General features: G+C 41.2%; 1 protein-coding gene across 1 annotated transcript in view; it reads left to right on the top strand.

Annotated features, from left to right (window-relative positions):
- Nucleotides 1-12,688, top strand: part of JAG1 (jagged canonical Notch ligand 1) — an 80,941-nt gene extending 68,253 nt beyond the window's left edge. The window contains exons 24-26 of the mRNA XM_044056800.1: nt 3,340-3,471; nt 3,573-3,720; nt 10,644-12,688. Of these exons, the coding sequence (XP_043912735.1) occupies nt 3,340-3,471; nt 3,573-3,720; nt 10,644-11,101 (738 nt within the window). The 3' untranslated portion in view covers nt 11,102-12,688. The remainder of the gene's footprint in view (nt 1-3,339; nt 3,472-3,572; nt 3,721-10,643) is intronic.
- Nucleotides 12,689-17,638: the final 4,950 nt, after the last annotated feature.

The following is a 17,638-nucleotide window of genomic DNA, read 5'->3' as shown; positions in this document are numbered from 1 at the left end:
AAATGTTGCCTAGTCAGGAAAACGGGCATCTGGAAGTAGTTTCATCATTAACAATGTAACATTAAGTAAGGTGTACTTCTATACAAATGTGACAATACTACCAGAAATAAGCAATGTGACAACCAAATACATCTCCTTACTCCCTGTACAAGTTAATGGCAGGAAAGAGTCATGCAGAGTTGTCATCTCCAAATGATCATTTTAGCGTCTGGTAAAGTCTTTTTTCCTCTAAAGGTAAAGAGTAAATGCTGAGCGAGAAAATAAGAAGGAAATGTATTAATAGTTGAATACTCTGTGCACCTAATTTCATTTACTATCTTGATAATAGCTGCATGTCTGATGACATCAAGGGGCCCTTCTATCACCGTTGTCCAGTCTGGTCATAAGTTCCACCGGAGTCTTTTTTTTTTTTTTTTTTTTGGCCATCTCATCTGTCTTCCTCTGGATCTCCTTCACTGTGTGTTTGCTAAAGACATTTTATTTGTCCAAAATAACAGGAATCCTGCTGCTGCCAGTAGTAAATTTCATGATCACTTTAGTTGGTAAGGCAATATAGTTTTCCGTAAAACAGGAAATAGGTTAATTTATGTACATGGGACTACAGCTTTACCCTTGAATGTCCTCACTACATACAAGTCTGTGGTGTAAAAGTAGATGGATGTCATGATGCCTGCTTTTGCATTGTGAGTAGGCCGTGGTCTCCAAAATACAGAACTTTTTATTGCTAAAAACGTCTTCCTGTCAGTTCTTTTAATGGTCATTGTCCCCACCTCCGCTCTCACTGGCCATTGATTACAGCATCTTCAAAAATCACATCTTGAGCTTGCATGCTTTTTTCCTGTGTCTGGCCATCAGGGCACCTCCCCAAGTAGAGCAAATGGCCCACCCCTTTCCTGTTGAGTTCTCTAATTTCTTATTCTGTGGTGTAACTTGCTTAGACTTGATGCTTCAACCACTTCTTGGCAGTAGACTGAACTTTGCTAGCCATAACTGTACTCTTCACTTCAGGAACTTGCAGTATTCCATACCTTACAGCTTCCTGGTCAAAGCCTAACTGATTGCTCAGTATTTCAAATAGTCTTTCCTTATATCCTGAAAAATGATCCGGAACGTGGGCAATTCTTTCCTGTGCAATACTACTTACTTGCTCCTTTTTTCACACCTGTCATTCCTGCTTATGTGGTAGCCTGCTTTACATTAGACAAAAATAGTTTCTTATTACTTACAAATTCAAAACAGTTTTACACTACATTTGGTTTCTTAAGAAAACTGGTCTCTTCAATGAACTTCATAGATTAGATAGGTCAGTAACAAATGAGGGATTACGTTAAATTTTACTGTAGAATATGTTTGCTGCGCTTGTACAGAAGTATGGTAACTAACAATCGTTCAGGTCCATGTACTAGGGAACCACGTGGTGTGGAGGAATACAAGTCGTGAATTTAGCAAAATGTCCTTATAAACATGCATGGTTTACTACTGGTGGTTTTAGAGTAGGCAGTTTGTGATGATGAACATGTTGAGAAGAAGCCAGAAACGTAGTAAAGAGATAAGCGATCGTAGAACAGTGTAAGGTTACAGTAAATATGTTATAGTTATATGAGGGAGCAGATGGCTGTTTTTCACAATATGAGTAGCATAAAGCTGTTTGAAGTGTGTTTAGTGAACTTTTATGTTTGGGGAATGACTGGCATTATATGATATGTACGGACTGGTGCAAATAAGTAATGCAGGAAAATTGTTCTGCATTTTGAGAAAGCTTAGTACAATGACCCGGTTATTTTTACTCGAATTTCTGTGGAACTAGATTAGTAGACATGCATTCTTAGTCGCAAGCGTTCTCTCCTCAGGAGCATTAACTGTATGAAGTCTTTCTTGTAGCCCTGAATTACTGCAGTTTGTTTTGTGCCGAAATGTGTCCCTCTCATTCATGTGCCCTTCCTATAACCCCAGTGAGAATGCCTTCTCCAAATCCCATTTCTGTGTTATCACAGAGCATCAGAAGATATTTTTTGCAGCAAATGTTAAGCCATGGCTTTATTGTTTAATTATCAATTATAGTTTGTATGTGGGGTGAGGGGAGAGGATGTTACCAATATGAATAGTCGGTTCCTGAAAATATTCCCTGATCTGTTTTGGTTTGTTAGCTGAATGTCAGCAACTTGCTGGTTCATATACTGTTTATCTCCCTGTTTATTTCCACATAATCAGAATGTTTCAATGGCTGCTTTCAGGTTTGTTTTGCTACAGAGGTTAAACTTTTTTTCATAGGTTGTTACAAGTCATGCAGTCCAGAACACCATTGAGGAACCTAGTCACTAGTCAAATGCCCCAGAGAACCATCTGGTTAAGTCTCTTACTTGGAGCTGGATAATATGAAAGTAGAGGTTGAGGAAATCAGACCCTGATGTACAGTAATTAGATGATTAATCACTTGTAGCCATAGCACAGAGGACTAACTGCCAGTTTGGTATTTTCTCAGGAGTACTTCACCAGCCTGTTAGATTATATTTGTGGAATTGCTGGCTTCTGCTGTTGTGTACATGTGCCTGTAGCAGCTCTCCTAGTTTTGTTTAAAAACATGGGAAGTGTTCTACCTAGCTTACTACTTCTGTTAACAGTATTCTGCCTGGCTTACTACCTCTGTTAACAAAAGCAAGTTATTAACTTTTTAAAGATTGACATGGGCCATAGAGGATGGACTTGTATCTGCAGCATAAACCATCAGAATGTGGCTAGTAATCTGTGTGGTTAATAGGATCAGCTGGAAGGGGTAGGCTTGAGTAGCTGGCTGATTTTTATCCTGGGGGTTAAGGACTCGCTATGCATCAGGGCAGCAAGGAAAACAAATGAGCGGAAAGGATCTTCAGGTGTTTTATGCTTGGGAACTTGCAGCAGGTGCTCCTGGCGGAAGTTGGGTCCTGGAAAAAAAAGTAGCACATTTGGTGGAGTTGTACTATATACCAGTTATTCTTCTGTCCTTCTGTCAGTCAGCAGGACCTGATCCAACTGGTCAGAAAGCTGGCCAGTTGCTTTAAATTGGAAGATCAGTGAGTGTATTATAAGGGAAAGAGAAAAAGTTACCTGGGACATTTTTAGCCATGCCTAGGACAATATTTCAGTCAGAAACATTGCCTGTTCCCAGCACATCCCCCACCCCCACGTGTTCATTTGAAACAAATAGATAAATTTGCAGCTCATAAAAAACATTCATCAGTTCCATTTTTGGAGCGAAGGCAGTGGTCACTGTTGGGTCTCATTTGTAGTAAAGTGATTACATGCTGATGGCCACTTATGCCTGTCCTTGTTGTAAATGTGTCTGATTTTTTTTTGTTTCAGGGTCTCACCACAGAAAAGATTTGCAGTGAGCTGAGACAACTATACATTCTGAGAAATCTTTCGGCAGAGTATACAATTTACATCACGTGTGAGCCCTCACACTCTGCAAACAACGAAATTCATGTAGCCCTTGTAAGTTTGTCTTTGTTTTTGTTTTCTCTTAAATTATATTTTCTATGCAGCTTTTTCAATGGTAGTGTATGTTGCTGATGTATGTTTTCACTTGTTTTTAGATGACCGAACACCCAAGGCAGGATCGAAATATGATTAAAGACATAACTGATAACATCATCGATCTTGTAAGCAAACGTGATGGAAATAATACCGTCATCGCTGCTGTTGCAGAAGTAAGAGTACAGTGGCCCAAGCGCAACAAATCAGGTAACAATACTGCTTTGACTAAATAAATGTTTTATACTGCAACATGGTAGATGACCTGCTGCAATTTCTTTATGTTGTACCGTGTAAAAAATGTAGCCAGGTTACATTTGTTTTTCAGATTAAACTTTTAAAGGCCATGTCTGGTTTTTAGATTCTTGTACAGCAGTCACTTTCATAGAATTTATGTGCATGCTGTTGGGTGGGATTTTTTTGATGGCTGTAGTTGTTTATCTCCCCCAATGCTTTGAATCTGCCTCATACATTCCTGAATTCCATCCTGTCTTTCCTTAAAAAAGTATGTTTAGCTATTCTGTCCTGCCTTTGTACAGCTTTGGGTGAGTGCATCATTTCTTTGTCTCATGCTAAATTGTGTCAGCATGGGTGTGTCAAAATGCTGAAAAGATGTCATGACCTGCACTCAGTACTCCATATTGGGTCATATCAGTTGGGAATGAAAAGAGGTAACCACATTCCTGTAGTGATGAATCTTCTGGTATATTTCACTAATCTGTTTTCTTTTCACATCTCACAATCTGGAAACCTTCTTTTGCTGCTGCTGCTAGCCCATCCGCACTCTCTCCCAAATTGTGTATTCCTTTCATGAGTTTCTCCTTCCTGAAAATGTTACTTTGATTTTGTCTTTTCATTGTTTTTAAGTTGCCATGTGTGGGTTGCTGTTTATAGTGTTGCTAAATGTGTGTTCCTTCTGTACCTGATTATGTAAACCTTGTTGTGTAACTGCGTCATTAGCAGAAATACAAACTTTTCCTTTCGGTTCATTGTGACTGGCCCCCACTGCTCCCCACTGTGATACTCCACTGGCAAATGTTATTTCATTAAAGTGAACAAAATATCTTTCTGGGTTGCATGGTCTAGTCAATTTTACCCTACTCTTCCTGTTGTAATTGGAGCTGTAGACCTCTTGGGCTGTAATGCAGCATCAGTGGAGTTTTCCAAGTATCACGTCTGTTCCCAAAATCCTGCTTGGAAATGGTTTTATTTGTGTAGTAAGTTGCTGCTTTCTGCTTTCAGTCACCAGTTATGCCACAATACATCAGTTATGCCATAATACACTGTAAGAGAGATGTTACTCATGTATTATGCCCATAGTATGCTGTCAGTTGTGCTTTGACCTTTTAGTTCACCAAACCAGCATTTATTATCACTTCTTGTAGGGGTATCGACTAGCTGTTCAAAGCATTTGCATTTACAAAATCAAGGAATCCTCGATTTTGTAAATGCAAATGCTTTGGAACAGCTAGTCAATACCCCCACAAGAGTTGATAATATCTTGGACTTGGTATTAATCAACATGAGTAGCCACTGCAGCATCCCTTCAGTATCCTCCTCCCTTGTAAGATCCGACCATAAAGCGGTCATGTTTGAAGTCACCATCTCTCCTGCCCCCCCTCTAGCTAGGGTCAGTCAAAAAAACACTTCTCCAAAGCTGATTACAGCCTCCTGAGGGATCGTATAAACAGATTCATAGCCCCCTCCCCCTCTCTAGGAACTGGCACCAGCATCCAAAACTATACCAAATTACTATACAAACATTTATATAGATGCATGGAATCAGGAATACCTGACAGGCTAAATCATCCTCCACAAGGAAGAGTAAACCTGTCTGGTGGACATCTGCAATAAATAAACTCTATAACAAAAGAAAAAAAACTGCTGACCAGGACCAAGAAGGAGCAGGTTCTCAAGTGGAAGCAATCTCTCCTTAGCCTAAACAAGCAAATAAGAGCACTAGTGAAATCCTCCAAAGCAAACTTCGTGTACAAATTGGCCACATCTACTAGAGACAATCATAAGGCCTTCTTCACATATGTCCGTAATCTCAAAGGTAGCACCCAGATCAGTTCAGAACTTATGGTCAAAGACACCACATGCCGTAGATATAGCAAACTTGCTGGCTGACAGATTCAGTGAAAATTTTACCCCTCTGTCCCTCCCATCAGTAAATCAGGACATTCCCAGTGCCTGACCCCTTCCCCTTATATCTAAGGATCAGGTCATCACTGCCCTTTCAAAGGCAAAAAATACAGCCTCCATGGGACCTGATAACATCCCAGGCTGCATCCTACATGAACTCAGGCAGGAACTTGCAGCACCATTAGGCACCCTATTCAACCAAAGCCTGAGTACTGGTTTTGTCCCAGCTGAGTGGAGGACAGCCACTGTCATCCCTTTACACAAAGGTGCAGCGTCCACTTTTCCGGGAAATTATAGAACCATAAGCCTAATCTGCAAGGCCATGGAATGGATTATCATGGACCTCATAAACAAGGACATTGGCAACCTCCAAACACTCGATCCCACACAGTTTGGCTTCATCAAGGGGAGGTCATGTCTGTTAAATTTAGTCAACTTTTTTGAGACAGTCACCAAAGCCATGGATGAGGAGAAGACTGTGCACAATACACTGTCTATCTTGACCTGGCCAAAGCCTTCGACACTATTCCCCACTCGGGCATAATAGATAAACTCTCTCAACTAGGTATCAGTATGTATGTTACCAGATGGGTAGCCAACTGGCTCAGTGATGGAACCCACCTAGTCAAAATAGGGGAAGCCACCTCCAGCAGTAGAGCCGTATCGAGTGGCTTACCCCAGAGTTCGGTTTGGAGCCTCTGTTATTTGAGATATAGCTTTTTGAGGTACAGGCCAAAACTAGTGGGCTATGGCTGACCAAGTTTGCAGATGACTGCAAATTGGGAGCTGTCATCAATCCCCCTAGTGATGTGAACATCCTCCAAGAGGGTCTCACCCAAACAAATGACTGGTGCCAGAAACATGGCCTCAAGCTGAATACAGAAAAGTGCATCATCATCCCCTTTGGGGAGAGAGAGAGAGATGTCCCCACAAATTATCACATTAATAACAATGTTCTAAGCATGCAGTCACTCGTGAGGGATTTGGGCACCCAGATTGATAGCAGCCTGACTTTTGACTACCATGTTGCTTCCATTGTACGGAAAGCTTTTTACATGGCCCACCTCATAAGTAAGGGTATCTCATCCAGGGAAAAGGAGGTCATAACATCCCTGTATTCTTCCCTTATAAGGCCCATTATTGAGTACAATGCCCCATTCGGCATGTACCTCGCAAAGCACATGCAGCAGCTGGAGAGACCACAGAGGTTCCTCACCAGGAGAATCCAGGGCCTCAAAAATCGACCATACACAGATAGGCTAAAAGCTCTATGCCTCTACTCTTTCATACAGACTCCTCCGAGGTGAACTCTGTCTGTCATACAAGGCAATCTCGGACCCTTCCTTGATGGGACTGCTGCATATCCGCAAGTCAAGCTCCACTCGAGTAACCCGCACAACCTGGTCTGTGAAATCTGTCCCTCCAGCAAGTCCTATTGATGTGTGTCCCAGAGACTCCCTCATCTATGGAGTAAACCCCCTCTCTACGTCAAGCAGAAGTACCTCTTTACTCCTTTTTAAGTGCAATCTGGATAACTGGATGGGAAACAGAAAATACATCCCTGGGATTCCACCCGTGTCCCTGCTGGGCAGGGGCATTGGGTGTTGATTTGTCTATGAATGGGCTGAACTCTTGGCTAGGCTTATAAGGGCCTCTGGGCCAATAACCTAGTAACTTCCTATGATCCCATAAGTAGACACAGTGGCATTGCATTTGTATGTCAAACAGGCTATGTTATTAGTATGTAAAGTTTCTTCTGTGGAGTGACTTATAGTTTGGCTGCTTTTACTAAAACAGAATTCATCAAGAATTAAGATGATCCTTGCTGTGATGTATGTGGTGTTTTTTTTATGGATTCATTCATGTGGTTTAAACATACATTAATGCAGCACAGATGTGATTTCTCTGATTGTGTACTATTTTAGAAGAAATTGTTTTATTTGAACTGTTTGGGTAGCATTTGAAGAAATGTCTGCCATGGGTATTCTAGAAGGCTAGAAGTACTTTGATTGTGTTAAGCCATCTACATTTTCTGCCAAACCTGTGATTGTGCTTGCCATGCAGCATTTCTTACATATGGCCTGATTCTCTTGTAAGTTAAATCGCTTGCAGAAAAATTGGTCAATATGCAGTTGGTGGGGGTGGCAATATGACAGCTTCCCTTCCATCTTTCCTAGATGTATAATCTAACCCCCCCACCCTTTTTTTTTGCCCGTTGCTGTTCATGGGGCAGCACTTCTGTGCCTTTCTGGCTACCAGTTACTAGACTTGATAACATTTGCTCGCTTAACAGAGTTTCCAGCCCCATGGGGAGATCCATCCAGAGGGGCCTACAAAGGTTGCTTGTGCCCTTCACTGGCATTCCATTTATGAAGGTGTTTATAATGTTCGTTGCTTCATTCTCGCATTGAGGGATGAACAAGCCACATCACTATGGAGGCCTACGATAACTTCTTCATTCAGGTGTACACTTCTGTGCACTTCTGGCTACCAGTTACTAGTGGCTTGATTAACAGTGTCCTTTTTCCATCCACGCATTCGTATCACTGTCCATTCTCCAGGGGGATGTGCCCACTTGCAACCAGCTCTGCTCCTTCTCCCAGGAAGGACATGCCTATCCTTCAGGGGAATTGATGGCTCACAACCAGCTCTGCCTTCCTCCCAGGATGGTCACGCCCATCATCCAGTGGGAATCTGACAGTTCACAACCAGCTCTGTAGCATGCCCATTCTTCCCTGCCAGCTCTCATCAGGCTCCAAAGCCACTATTCAGATGAGTCTCCTAGGCCATAGCCTGAGTTGGCTGTCTAGCTGTAACTCCTTGACTAGTTCAGTGTTAGTGATTCCATTTGCTTATGAATGTTTATTTGCAGATGTCTGGTTGTCTTTGATCACTGTCATCCAGAACTCGTTGATGGCTGTTGAAACCTTCTCTGTCACTGGAGAGATGCTGCATACTTTTCTGTGGGAACAGCAGGTGTGATATTTAAAGAGAATGCAGACATCTCTTATTGGTCCCCTGATAGTGTTCTTGTCATTTAAAAAAAAAAAAAAAATGCTGTACTTTTTGTCAGGAGTTAAACATTGTCCAAATCCTTAATTAATGGATGAAAACTTCCTTTTGGTTTGTAGAACTGGGTTGTGGCCTTGCCCTCCTAGAAGAAAGTATGTACCTTGTATCACCTTCCAGTCCATGCAGTGATGGAAAATATCTCGGATTTGTAGGGTATTTGAGCTCATTCTGGCCATCTGGACTGTGGCAGACCAGAGGCCTTTAATGAGGTATGCCCCAGTTCCCATCTTTGGAGGTAGGGGATGAATCATTGGATGCTGTTCCCACCCTTCTTGTTTGACTGGCCAAGACTTGGATCTGATCACTAAGTTGTCAGGAGGGGGTACTCAGGGCTCTGTTGCATCGTCTGTATCACCCCGGCTCTGTTGCATCGTCTGTATCACCCCGGGCCTAGTAGTTTTGGTTGACCTTGGTTGAGGAGTGTGAAATAGAGCAAGAGACTGTAGCACAAGCATAAGTCAATGGATACTTGATTATTGAATGAAGCTCGGGTCACTACTGGTGTGTGTACTCAGGGGTCTGTTGCATCGCCTGTATCACCCTGGGCCTAGTAGTTTTGGTTGAGGAGGGTGAAACAGAGCAAGAGACTGTAGCCCAAGCATAAGGCATTGGATACTTGATTATTGAATGAAGCTCGGTTCACTACTAGTGTGGGATCTTCCCCAAAGGAAACTTAGTTTGATGTCAGCACTATGCTTGGTGCAGGTCCCCCACCCCCATGTGCCACCTCTGTCATGTGCATAGTTGCATTTGGGTCCTTGGTCTTTCTGACAGCTGTCTCACACTTATTGCCTGTTTGCACAAACCTTTGCATCATTCCTTACATAGGGTTGTGGGAGGATGTGCAGCTTTGTCCCTGTCATACTCCACATGGCAGCAGTCACTGAGGCATAAACATTAAACCCTCAGATTTCTTGATCCTGTCCTCTTAGAGGACCTCCATCCCTCACTACTCTGGGAACTCCACAGCGTAAGGAGCCCTTCGATATTCCCCATCCCCTTGCCCCACCCCCACCTATAGCTAACCTGTCATGAAAATATTTTGAAAACGTAGAAGCATCCTCATTCTGTTGCTGTTGTCCTTAAGGTTTCTCCAGTTGTCCAACAGCTTACACGAGACTGAGAGAGAGAGACAGCGAGCGTGATTTGCTATGGTGGTATTGCAGGCCTAACTCCTCTATGGTTTCTGTGTACTGTTGTTGGTCCCAGCAATTCTAATCTGGTTTCTTCCCTGTTGAGAAGGAACCTCTAACTAGATGGAGTGTATTTCTCTGCCACTGTGGGAGTTTCAGCATTTATCTGCCACTGGGAGTTTCAGCTTTCAACTGTGTCTGCTCTACCCAAGTTTGTGTCTTTCCTGGTGGCTCTGTGACCCTGTCTGTGGTTGCTCAGCTGAGCTCCCAATATGTACTTTTTCTATTGACGCTATGGCTGAAACTGCAAGATCGGTTGTGTCGGGGCAGGATGGTATGTCTGAGGTCACCTTCCTTCAAGAACTTGCTCAGCTGCTGTATTCTGGATACTTCATTCAAGGAAGGAGTATAGAGGTTCTGTTCTCACGGAGTGGTCCATTTCTTTCTGTCTTGTAAGTGTCTTAGTGTAAGCAGAATTTTAGGGATAGCTAAAATTCATGAGACAAAATAGTGTGCTTTAGTAGTGGGGTTGGCACCGAGAGACACTTTGAGGTGTGACTTTTTGTTTTTTCTTGAGTCTTTGCATAAGAGGATTTGCAGCATAAAAACGTAGTTCTGCAGGAAGCAATGTTCCAGTTGTGAGATTACAGACCTTTGTAGAGATTAGTAAAAACTACGTGAATTTAGTTCATAGTATAATCCTATTTCTGTAAGTAATGTATGATGCATTTTTAAATACTATCATTGTATAGTTACTGTTGTGCTTTTATTCCTTTCATTCAGATTTCCTGGTACCTTTGCTGAGCTCCATTTTAACAGTTGCTTGGATTTGTTGCCTGGTAACTGCCTTATATTGGTGTGTTCGCCGAAGAAGAAAGCAAAGCACCCACAGTCACACAGCTTCTGATGACAACACCACAAACAATGTTAGAGAACAGCTAAATCAAATAAAAAATCCCATTGAAAAACATGGATTAAACAGCATCCCCATTAAAGACTACGAAAACAAAAATTCCAAAATTGCTAAAATAAGGACCCACAATTCTGAAGTGGAAGAAGACGACATGGACAAGCACCAGCAGAAACCTCGTTTCACTAAACAGCCAGCTTACACACTGGTTGACAGAGATGAAAAGACACCCCACAGTACACCGACAAAACACCCAAACTGGACAAATAAACAAGACAACAGAGACTTAGAAAATGCACAGAGTTTAAACAGAATGGAATACATCGTATAGCAGACAGCTGTGCTGTCATGCAGAGCTCTTCAGTAAATAGCTGAAAAGCTGGACTCTTTAGTTAAACTGTTGTGTCATATTCGAGTCGAAGGCTATTATTTACCTAGGATGTTTGTGTTAATTTAAGTTTTTGACATGCTGGCTTACACTGGCTATGATAGTTGCTGTGGTTGGCAGGAATATAAAGTGCTGCATTTCACTTTTATGCAAAACTAGTCGAAAGTGCCCTAACATACATCCAGCCTTGGCTGCTGCTGCATCGTTGGAAATGTATGTATCGCGCAACTGTTTCAGACTGTATTGCATATTGCCTTAGTAATTCTTCCCAAGTTTCTTCTATTGTCATGTATCATAAATTCTTGCATCTTAAGAAAGAGTATTAATTTTTTATTTATTTATTAAGTATGACTTTCAGTTCTTTGTGTATTTCTTTGTTTTTTATGATAATGTACAACTAGTTCTGTATTTGAAAAGTGCCTTTCCAGCTTATAACCACATCAACTATCAGTAAATGGTTATTTATTTTTTTTTATTGTATTTGTGTTGGGGAGGGGGGTACCAGCAGTTGCTGGTAAAATGAAGAATTTAAGAGGAAAAGTGTCAAAAGTAGATGTTTGTATAGATATGTAAATATTCTTTTTATTAATCACTGTGTATATTTGATTTATTAACTTAATCAAGAGCCTTAAATATCATTCCGTTTTATTTATGTGTAGATTTGAAGGTTTCCAATAGCTGTGTAAGCTTACTGCTCCTTTATTATGATTTTCTTTCTTACATGTTGCTTACATGCCAAATTGAGGTGTTCTAAAATAGTTTATTTTTTAACACTAAGGCAGGATTTCATGCCTTAAGACTGTTTTGTACAATGTGGCTTTGATGCCTTGAAACTTTTTTTTGTACAGTGTCGGATGTTTGATAATGTTTGAAATAATTTCTGTAGTTTCCGTTTTTCACAAAGACTTTCGTAGCTCTCAACTGAGGCAGTCTGCAGAGAACAAAGTTCAAAAAAGGAAAAAGATAATTTTGCTGCTTTAGAGTTGGAAAAGATACTGTGACTTTTTGGTCTTCAGAGTTTAAGGGAACAAACAAACTGAACTATTTTTTATTTTTTTTATAAGTTGTGAGTGGTTGCATGTAATTAAAATGTAAAATTAGTGTGTGGAGCTGGAGAGAAACATAAGCACAGCACATTTCTTTATTTTGTAAATTCATTTTTCACCATGAATATTTAATACTGAACCACTTGTAGATTTATTTTTTAATAACCTGCTGCAACTAGGGACTATTCTAATAAGCTAGATGTAGAGAGGAACCATAGAATGCCCACCAAAATCATTGTGTAGAGTTGCCACAGATTGTACTGCCTGCCTTTGCAAATGAGGAAATCAAAGTGCTTTAATATTCAAGACCTGGTTAAAAAGTGCTCCATTACCTTTGTCTGCTCATTGGCTACCCATTGAGGACATGCAAATGTTTGTGTATTTGTGACATTAGTGTTATATGAATATGAAAATACTTGTTTTTTTTCCCTGGCAATAAATTTTTGGAAAGTAATATTTATTAAATATTTTATATGAAAACCTATCATATGGAGTGTTTGTCATCTGTTTTTATATTACAGGGTAAAGTATCTGTATGAAACCCTGCAGCATGTATAAGCTTCTCCTACCTAGCAGTTTATTGAAAGTTTACTGGATTATGCAGTATGCGGTGTATACTTGCAGTGCTAGAACTGTTTCATGGATTGTGTTTTTGCATGCAGGACTGGAGTAGGATGTGGAGTTATATCTTTTAGATGTTTAACTTTGTGGATCACTTTCTGGCTCCATTTTCTTTTGTCAAGTTAACATTCACTGAACTTTCTCATTTTTGTGGAGGTTGTTTGCTTGTTGCCATTTTAATATGAAACTCCCAAGAATTTTGCATTAGACTTCAAAGCAACCTATCTAGCACTACTTCAGTGGTAGTGTGCTGGTTTGGAAATAACAGATTACAGCAACATAATTTGTAAAGGCATGAGAGTTGCTAGAAAGAAAAATTTGTGGTTTGGTAGCTGGTTGCCCTTTTAAGTCAGATGAGGAAAGTTGCACAGAAAATTCTCATAGCAGTATGTGTCGTATTTTGAGCTCTAAACTATACACCACACATCAAAAGTTGAGCAGGGATAAAATAAATTGCTTTTTTCTTGGGGAAGTTATTCCCTAAAAGTCCTTTCATCACTGAACCTTTTGTATGGAAAGTGGAAGCAGTAGAAAGTGTTATACCTGCATTTAGCCCTGTCCATTTAGGAAGTGTACTTTGATACTGCCTCTTTTGGAAAGAATGGTATGAGATTGATGTAGAAATAGTATTCAGACACTGAAATGGTCTAAATATGAAATTTGATTTTTGTTTTTGTTTAATGCTTACTGCTGTGAATAGTCTAGTCTAAAACCATTTTACACTTTGTACATGGCCTCCATTTACAGTTTTGCTCCAATACTACTATAAGAACTTGTTTGTATAGTGTGTCAGTGAGTTAGTATTGCAAACATTCCCATAACTTCCAGCTACATTTTATGAAATTCTGAGCAAATCGGTCAACCACACTTAATCTGGGGGGGGGGGGGTCATTCCTAAAAGAAGACTTACACCTAGCAGCTCTTACCTCATCATAAAGAATAAATTATGTGAAAATGTCCCAAGTGGATTGCTGCAGATCATCAAGGCAGTCTTAGTGAAGAGGGTATGACTTGTAGAGCATAAAGTTCAAGTTACCCCCAATGTGATTGGAATAAGTAAATAAAATAAAACATAAAGGTGTTCTGCAGAAGTTTCTAGTGGACTGATAAGTAGTACCCAGAGATTTTGTTTTTTTACATTACCTTGCCACATTTTCCAAAGCAAGTTCCTTGTTGAAGTGGGGACTATATTCAGGAAAATGGCAACAATTGAAACAGACTTTGACATAGGACCCAGCTTTCTTGACGCAACTAGTTTGCACATACCTTTTCAGGCAGTCTTTGAACAGCAGGCACTAAAGTAAAGGTAGAGCAGACTACTTGATGCAGAATCTACAGCAGCAAGGGGGTGAGGATAATCGTCCTAACACCAGCAAACAAATGCTCCCAACTTCCACTGCAGCCTTTCAGCTAAAATACTGTAGGTTTCATTTTTTCCATAACTTTTTAGCCTTTGTAGTTTCTCATTCTATTTTGGTGTGTTTTTGTGATTGATCTTTAACTGTGGTATGTCATCGCTGTTCTACAATAGTAGGAGTGCAAGTTCCATTTGTCTCATTGCTTGTGGAAGACTGTCTGTTAAGACCAGCATCATGCTTGTGTTTATTCCAACGTTACTTGCTTGACAGCAGTGATTGTTTGTGCTATATGAAAAGCTCCTACTAATCCTTCCACTGACCAACCTTTCACTTCCTATTGCCTGAATTGGCACCATAAATAATTAGCTTTTTTTATAGCCTTTGCTTAGCATAAGATTTCTTTTAACCATATTTATCTCTATAGTCTTTTGAACAGTAACATGTTTTCCATTCCATCTGAGTTCTTGAAGCACAATTGCAAGACGGTTGAGTTTCTTTTGTAGCTCCTGTAGCAAAGTTGCACATTCAGTGTCCTTGCATTACTGTCCTTACTGCTTTGGTTCAACCCCTCAAGTTAACCACTGATCTGATGTCAGTCTTCACGTAATCATGTGGGCTCTGTTCAGAGCCTCGGGACCAACTCGGTCATTTATTTCAGCTCACGCCTTCCAAACTCTCGAGCCAGGCTCTACCCATCAAGCTCCTCTGTAAATTACCACAGATCACGTTTGCTGCTTTGTGTGTCAGGTGTGTCCAATCCGCGCTCAAGCTTTGGCATTCATTAAAGTACGTTATTTTTCTTGATTTTTTTTTTTTTTTTTTTTCTCTCTAAACCATCCTAAAACTATCTTAAGCTCTCTCTCTTCTACCTGCTCCTGTCACTATTAGATCTTCTGGTTAGTGTCTTTCTTTTTCTATCATTTGCAGTCTTTCTACATACCATTGTTGGTATTCTTGTTTACCTTGTTAGGTATTTCTTAAATACCATAGTTTTCATTTTTTCCTTCTCTTTCTGTCCCCGTTAAAAAAAAAAAAAAAAAAAGGTCTCTTCTAGCTCTTATTTTTGCAAGTGTGTGTGTCTGTGCGTGTAGGTCTATGGTTCCTGTAAATCCTGTCTAATGGCTGAAAAGGCAGACATTCCTACTGAACCTTCTTAGGACACTTCTGGATTTAAAAGATGCCAGAATTGCGACAGGAAAATGCCCACATGTACTGTCTCGGGACAGTACGTTTACAAGACAACTGCTCTATATATCATGGTTTCTCCGCCAGAACTCTCACTGAGCGGAGAAACAAACTTATTTTGAAAGGCTTACAGAAAGGGGATTTTGAAGAGGCCATTTCTGGGTCCAAAACTGAAGCCAATTCATCCTCCTCTTCTTCTCAGCACAAAAAGGATCTTACATTGTTCCAAGTACGTCCTCGGAACCGCCTAAAAAAGTATTGAAGCAGCCTTTGGTGTCAAAAGTTCTCTTGGCACCGACTGGCAAAAAGGACTCAGCAGCTGCCAAATTGGATTCCGCACCAATGGCTTCTGCACCAGAAAGTGCATCAGTACTGGAGCACTCAGATTTGCCTCCATTACCACGATGCAGAATTGGGTTCAATTGATCTATTCAAAGATCGTCCACCAAGCCCCTTCATTAAACCAAGTCCCTCTAGGGCGTCTTCGACTTCCTCTGTTCGATCCACTAAGAGTCTCTCTGAATATGAGACTGGTAGATCAGCTCCTGACGGAGAGGGGATTATCTTCAGTTCCTAGCCAAGTTGGCACCAGGACTGGCCCTATTATGACACCATCTCTTCCTCATCCAACTCCTGTTGAGTCATTGGATCCCACAGCTCCGACATACCTGGCTTCGACTGTCTCTGTTCCAGTAAGAACCTCCTCTCCGGAACTGAGGATTGCTTTGAGCTCCTCCATTCTTTCAGAACTGGAGGCCTCCCACGGTCGTGACTTCCTGGCTGGTTCCGAGGTACATAGATCGGCTTAGTTTATTTGGAGCCTTCCATGATCCTCGATGCTTCAGCTTTCGTTGGATTGTCCCAGGCTTTGGTATCGGGGGTCGCCTTCTCTGTGCAAGATGGGACCATGGGTCTGAAGGAGTCTATTTCGGTTCCGGGTTCCCATCCCTCTGCGGGGGGGGGGCAGCCTTCTGACATTGTGGACTCTGTCTCTACCATCCTTGTCAGGCCAAACTTGCACTTCTCCTTGACCACAGCTTCCATCAGTCTCTTCCCGGGATAGAGGGCACAAAAGTCCAATGAAAGACCCACCCTGGTGGGTTCCTCTTCAGACACTTCCCCGGAACATCTCCCCAAGGAAGTACCTGGCGAAGAAAAAGTGCAAGAGGAAGCACTTAAGATTCCTCAGAGGAGTCCTTCACCTAAGATACTGTCTTTGAAGGGGAAGGTTTCCCCCAGGTCACCCCCTGATTATGTTTCCTTCGGGGACATCCTGGAAAACTTTATTTTTCATGGCGATTACATCTGCCAGAAGACTACCTGAACTTCAGGCTTTGTCCTGCAAACCACCTTACATTATATTTCACAAAGACAGGATGTCCATCAGTACTAATTCAACCTTTTTCCTGAAGGTAGTCTCAGAATCTAACATCAATCAGACACTGCAACTACTGGTCTTTTTTCCAGTAAAGGGGAATATTTCCTTCATTTGTTGGATATCCACAGACAGTTATTTTATCTTCACAGAACAAAGGATTTCCGAAAATCTAACCAACTATTTGTTGCCTTTTCCTCACTTTCGTTGGGTAACCCAGTTACAAAGGTTACCTTGGCAAAATAGCTAAGAGATTGCATTACATTTATTTGCCAGTCAAAAGGGCTTCACCTTTCACACTCAGTAAAAGCCCACTCCACTAGAGCAGTGGCAACTTCTGCAGTTTTTCATGCCAGAGCTTCTTTAGATGACATTTGTGCAGCAGCCACATGGTCTTCTCATACCTTTATCGCTCATTACAAATTGGATTCGGTCTCCAGGGGATGAGCATAATTTGGCTCAATGGTGCTTAGTAATATTCATCTATGAGACCCCCCAAGATTCAAGTAGCTGGGGACTCTGTCCCACAGTCAAGGATTATGTGAAGACTGACAACATCAGATAAAGAAGTTATGTCTTACCATAATGTTCCATCTGTGTTGTTGATTTTCACTAATCTTTGATATCCCCTCCCTTCTTTCCTCAGCCTGAGACCCAGTAGATCGAATTCTCCCAGGACTGTCTTCATATTAGGGACACATATCTGGTCTCTTCTTAATTGTAATTTGTCTGCCACTAATTTAGGCAAACTCGATCTGAGGTAGTTTAGAGAGGAGCATTATGGGTAAGAGCCTGGCTAGAGAGTTTGGAAGGTATGAGCCAAAGTAAATAGCCGAGTTGGTTCCAAGGCTCGGAACTGAGCCCACAGTCGAGGATTAGTGAAGATTGACAGCAC

The sequence above is a fragment of the Protopterus annectens genome, chromosome 1.part2 (genome assembly GCF_019279795.1).
Source record: "Protopterus annectens isolate FY-2018-M chromosome 1.part2, PAN1.0, whole genome shotgun sequence".
NCBI classification, from domain to species: Eukaryota; Metazoa; Chordata; order Ceratodontiformes; family Protopteridae; genus Protopterus; species Protopterus annectens.
The sequence above is the reverse complement of the archived record's forward strand: the minus strand, read 5'-3'. Positions and strand labels throughout refer to the sequence as shown.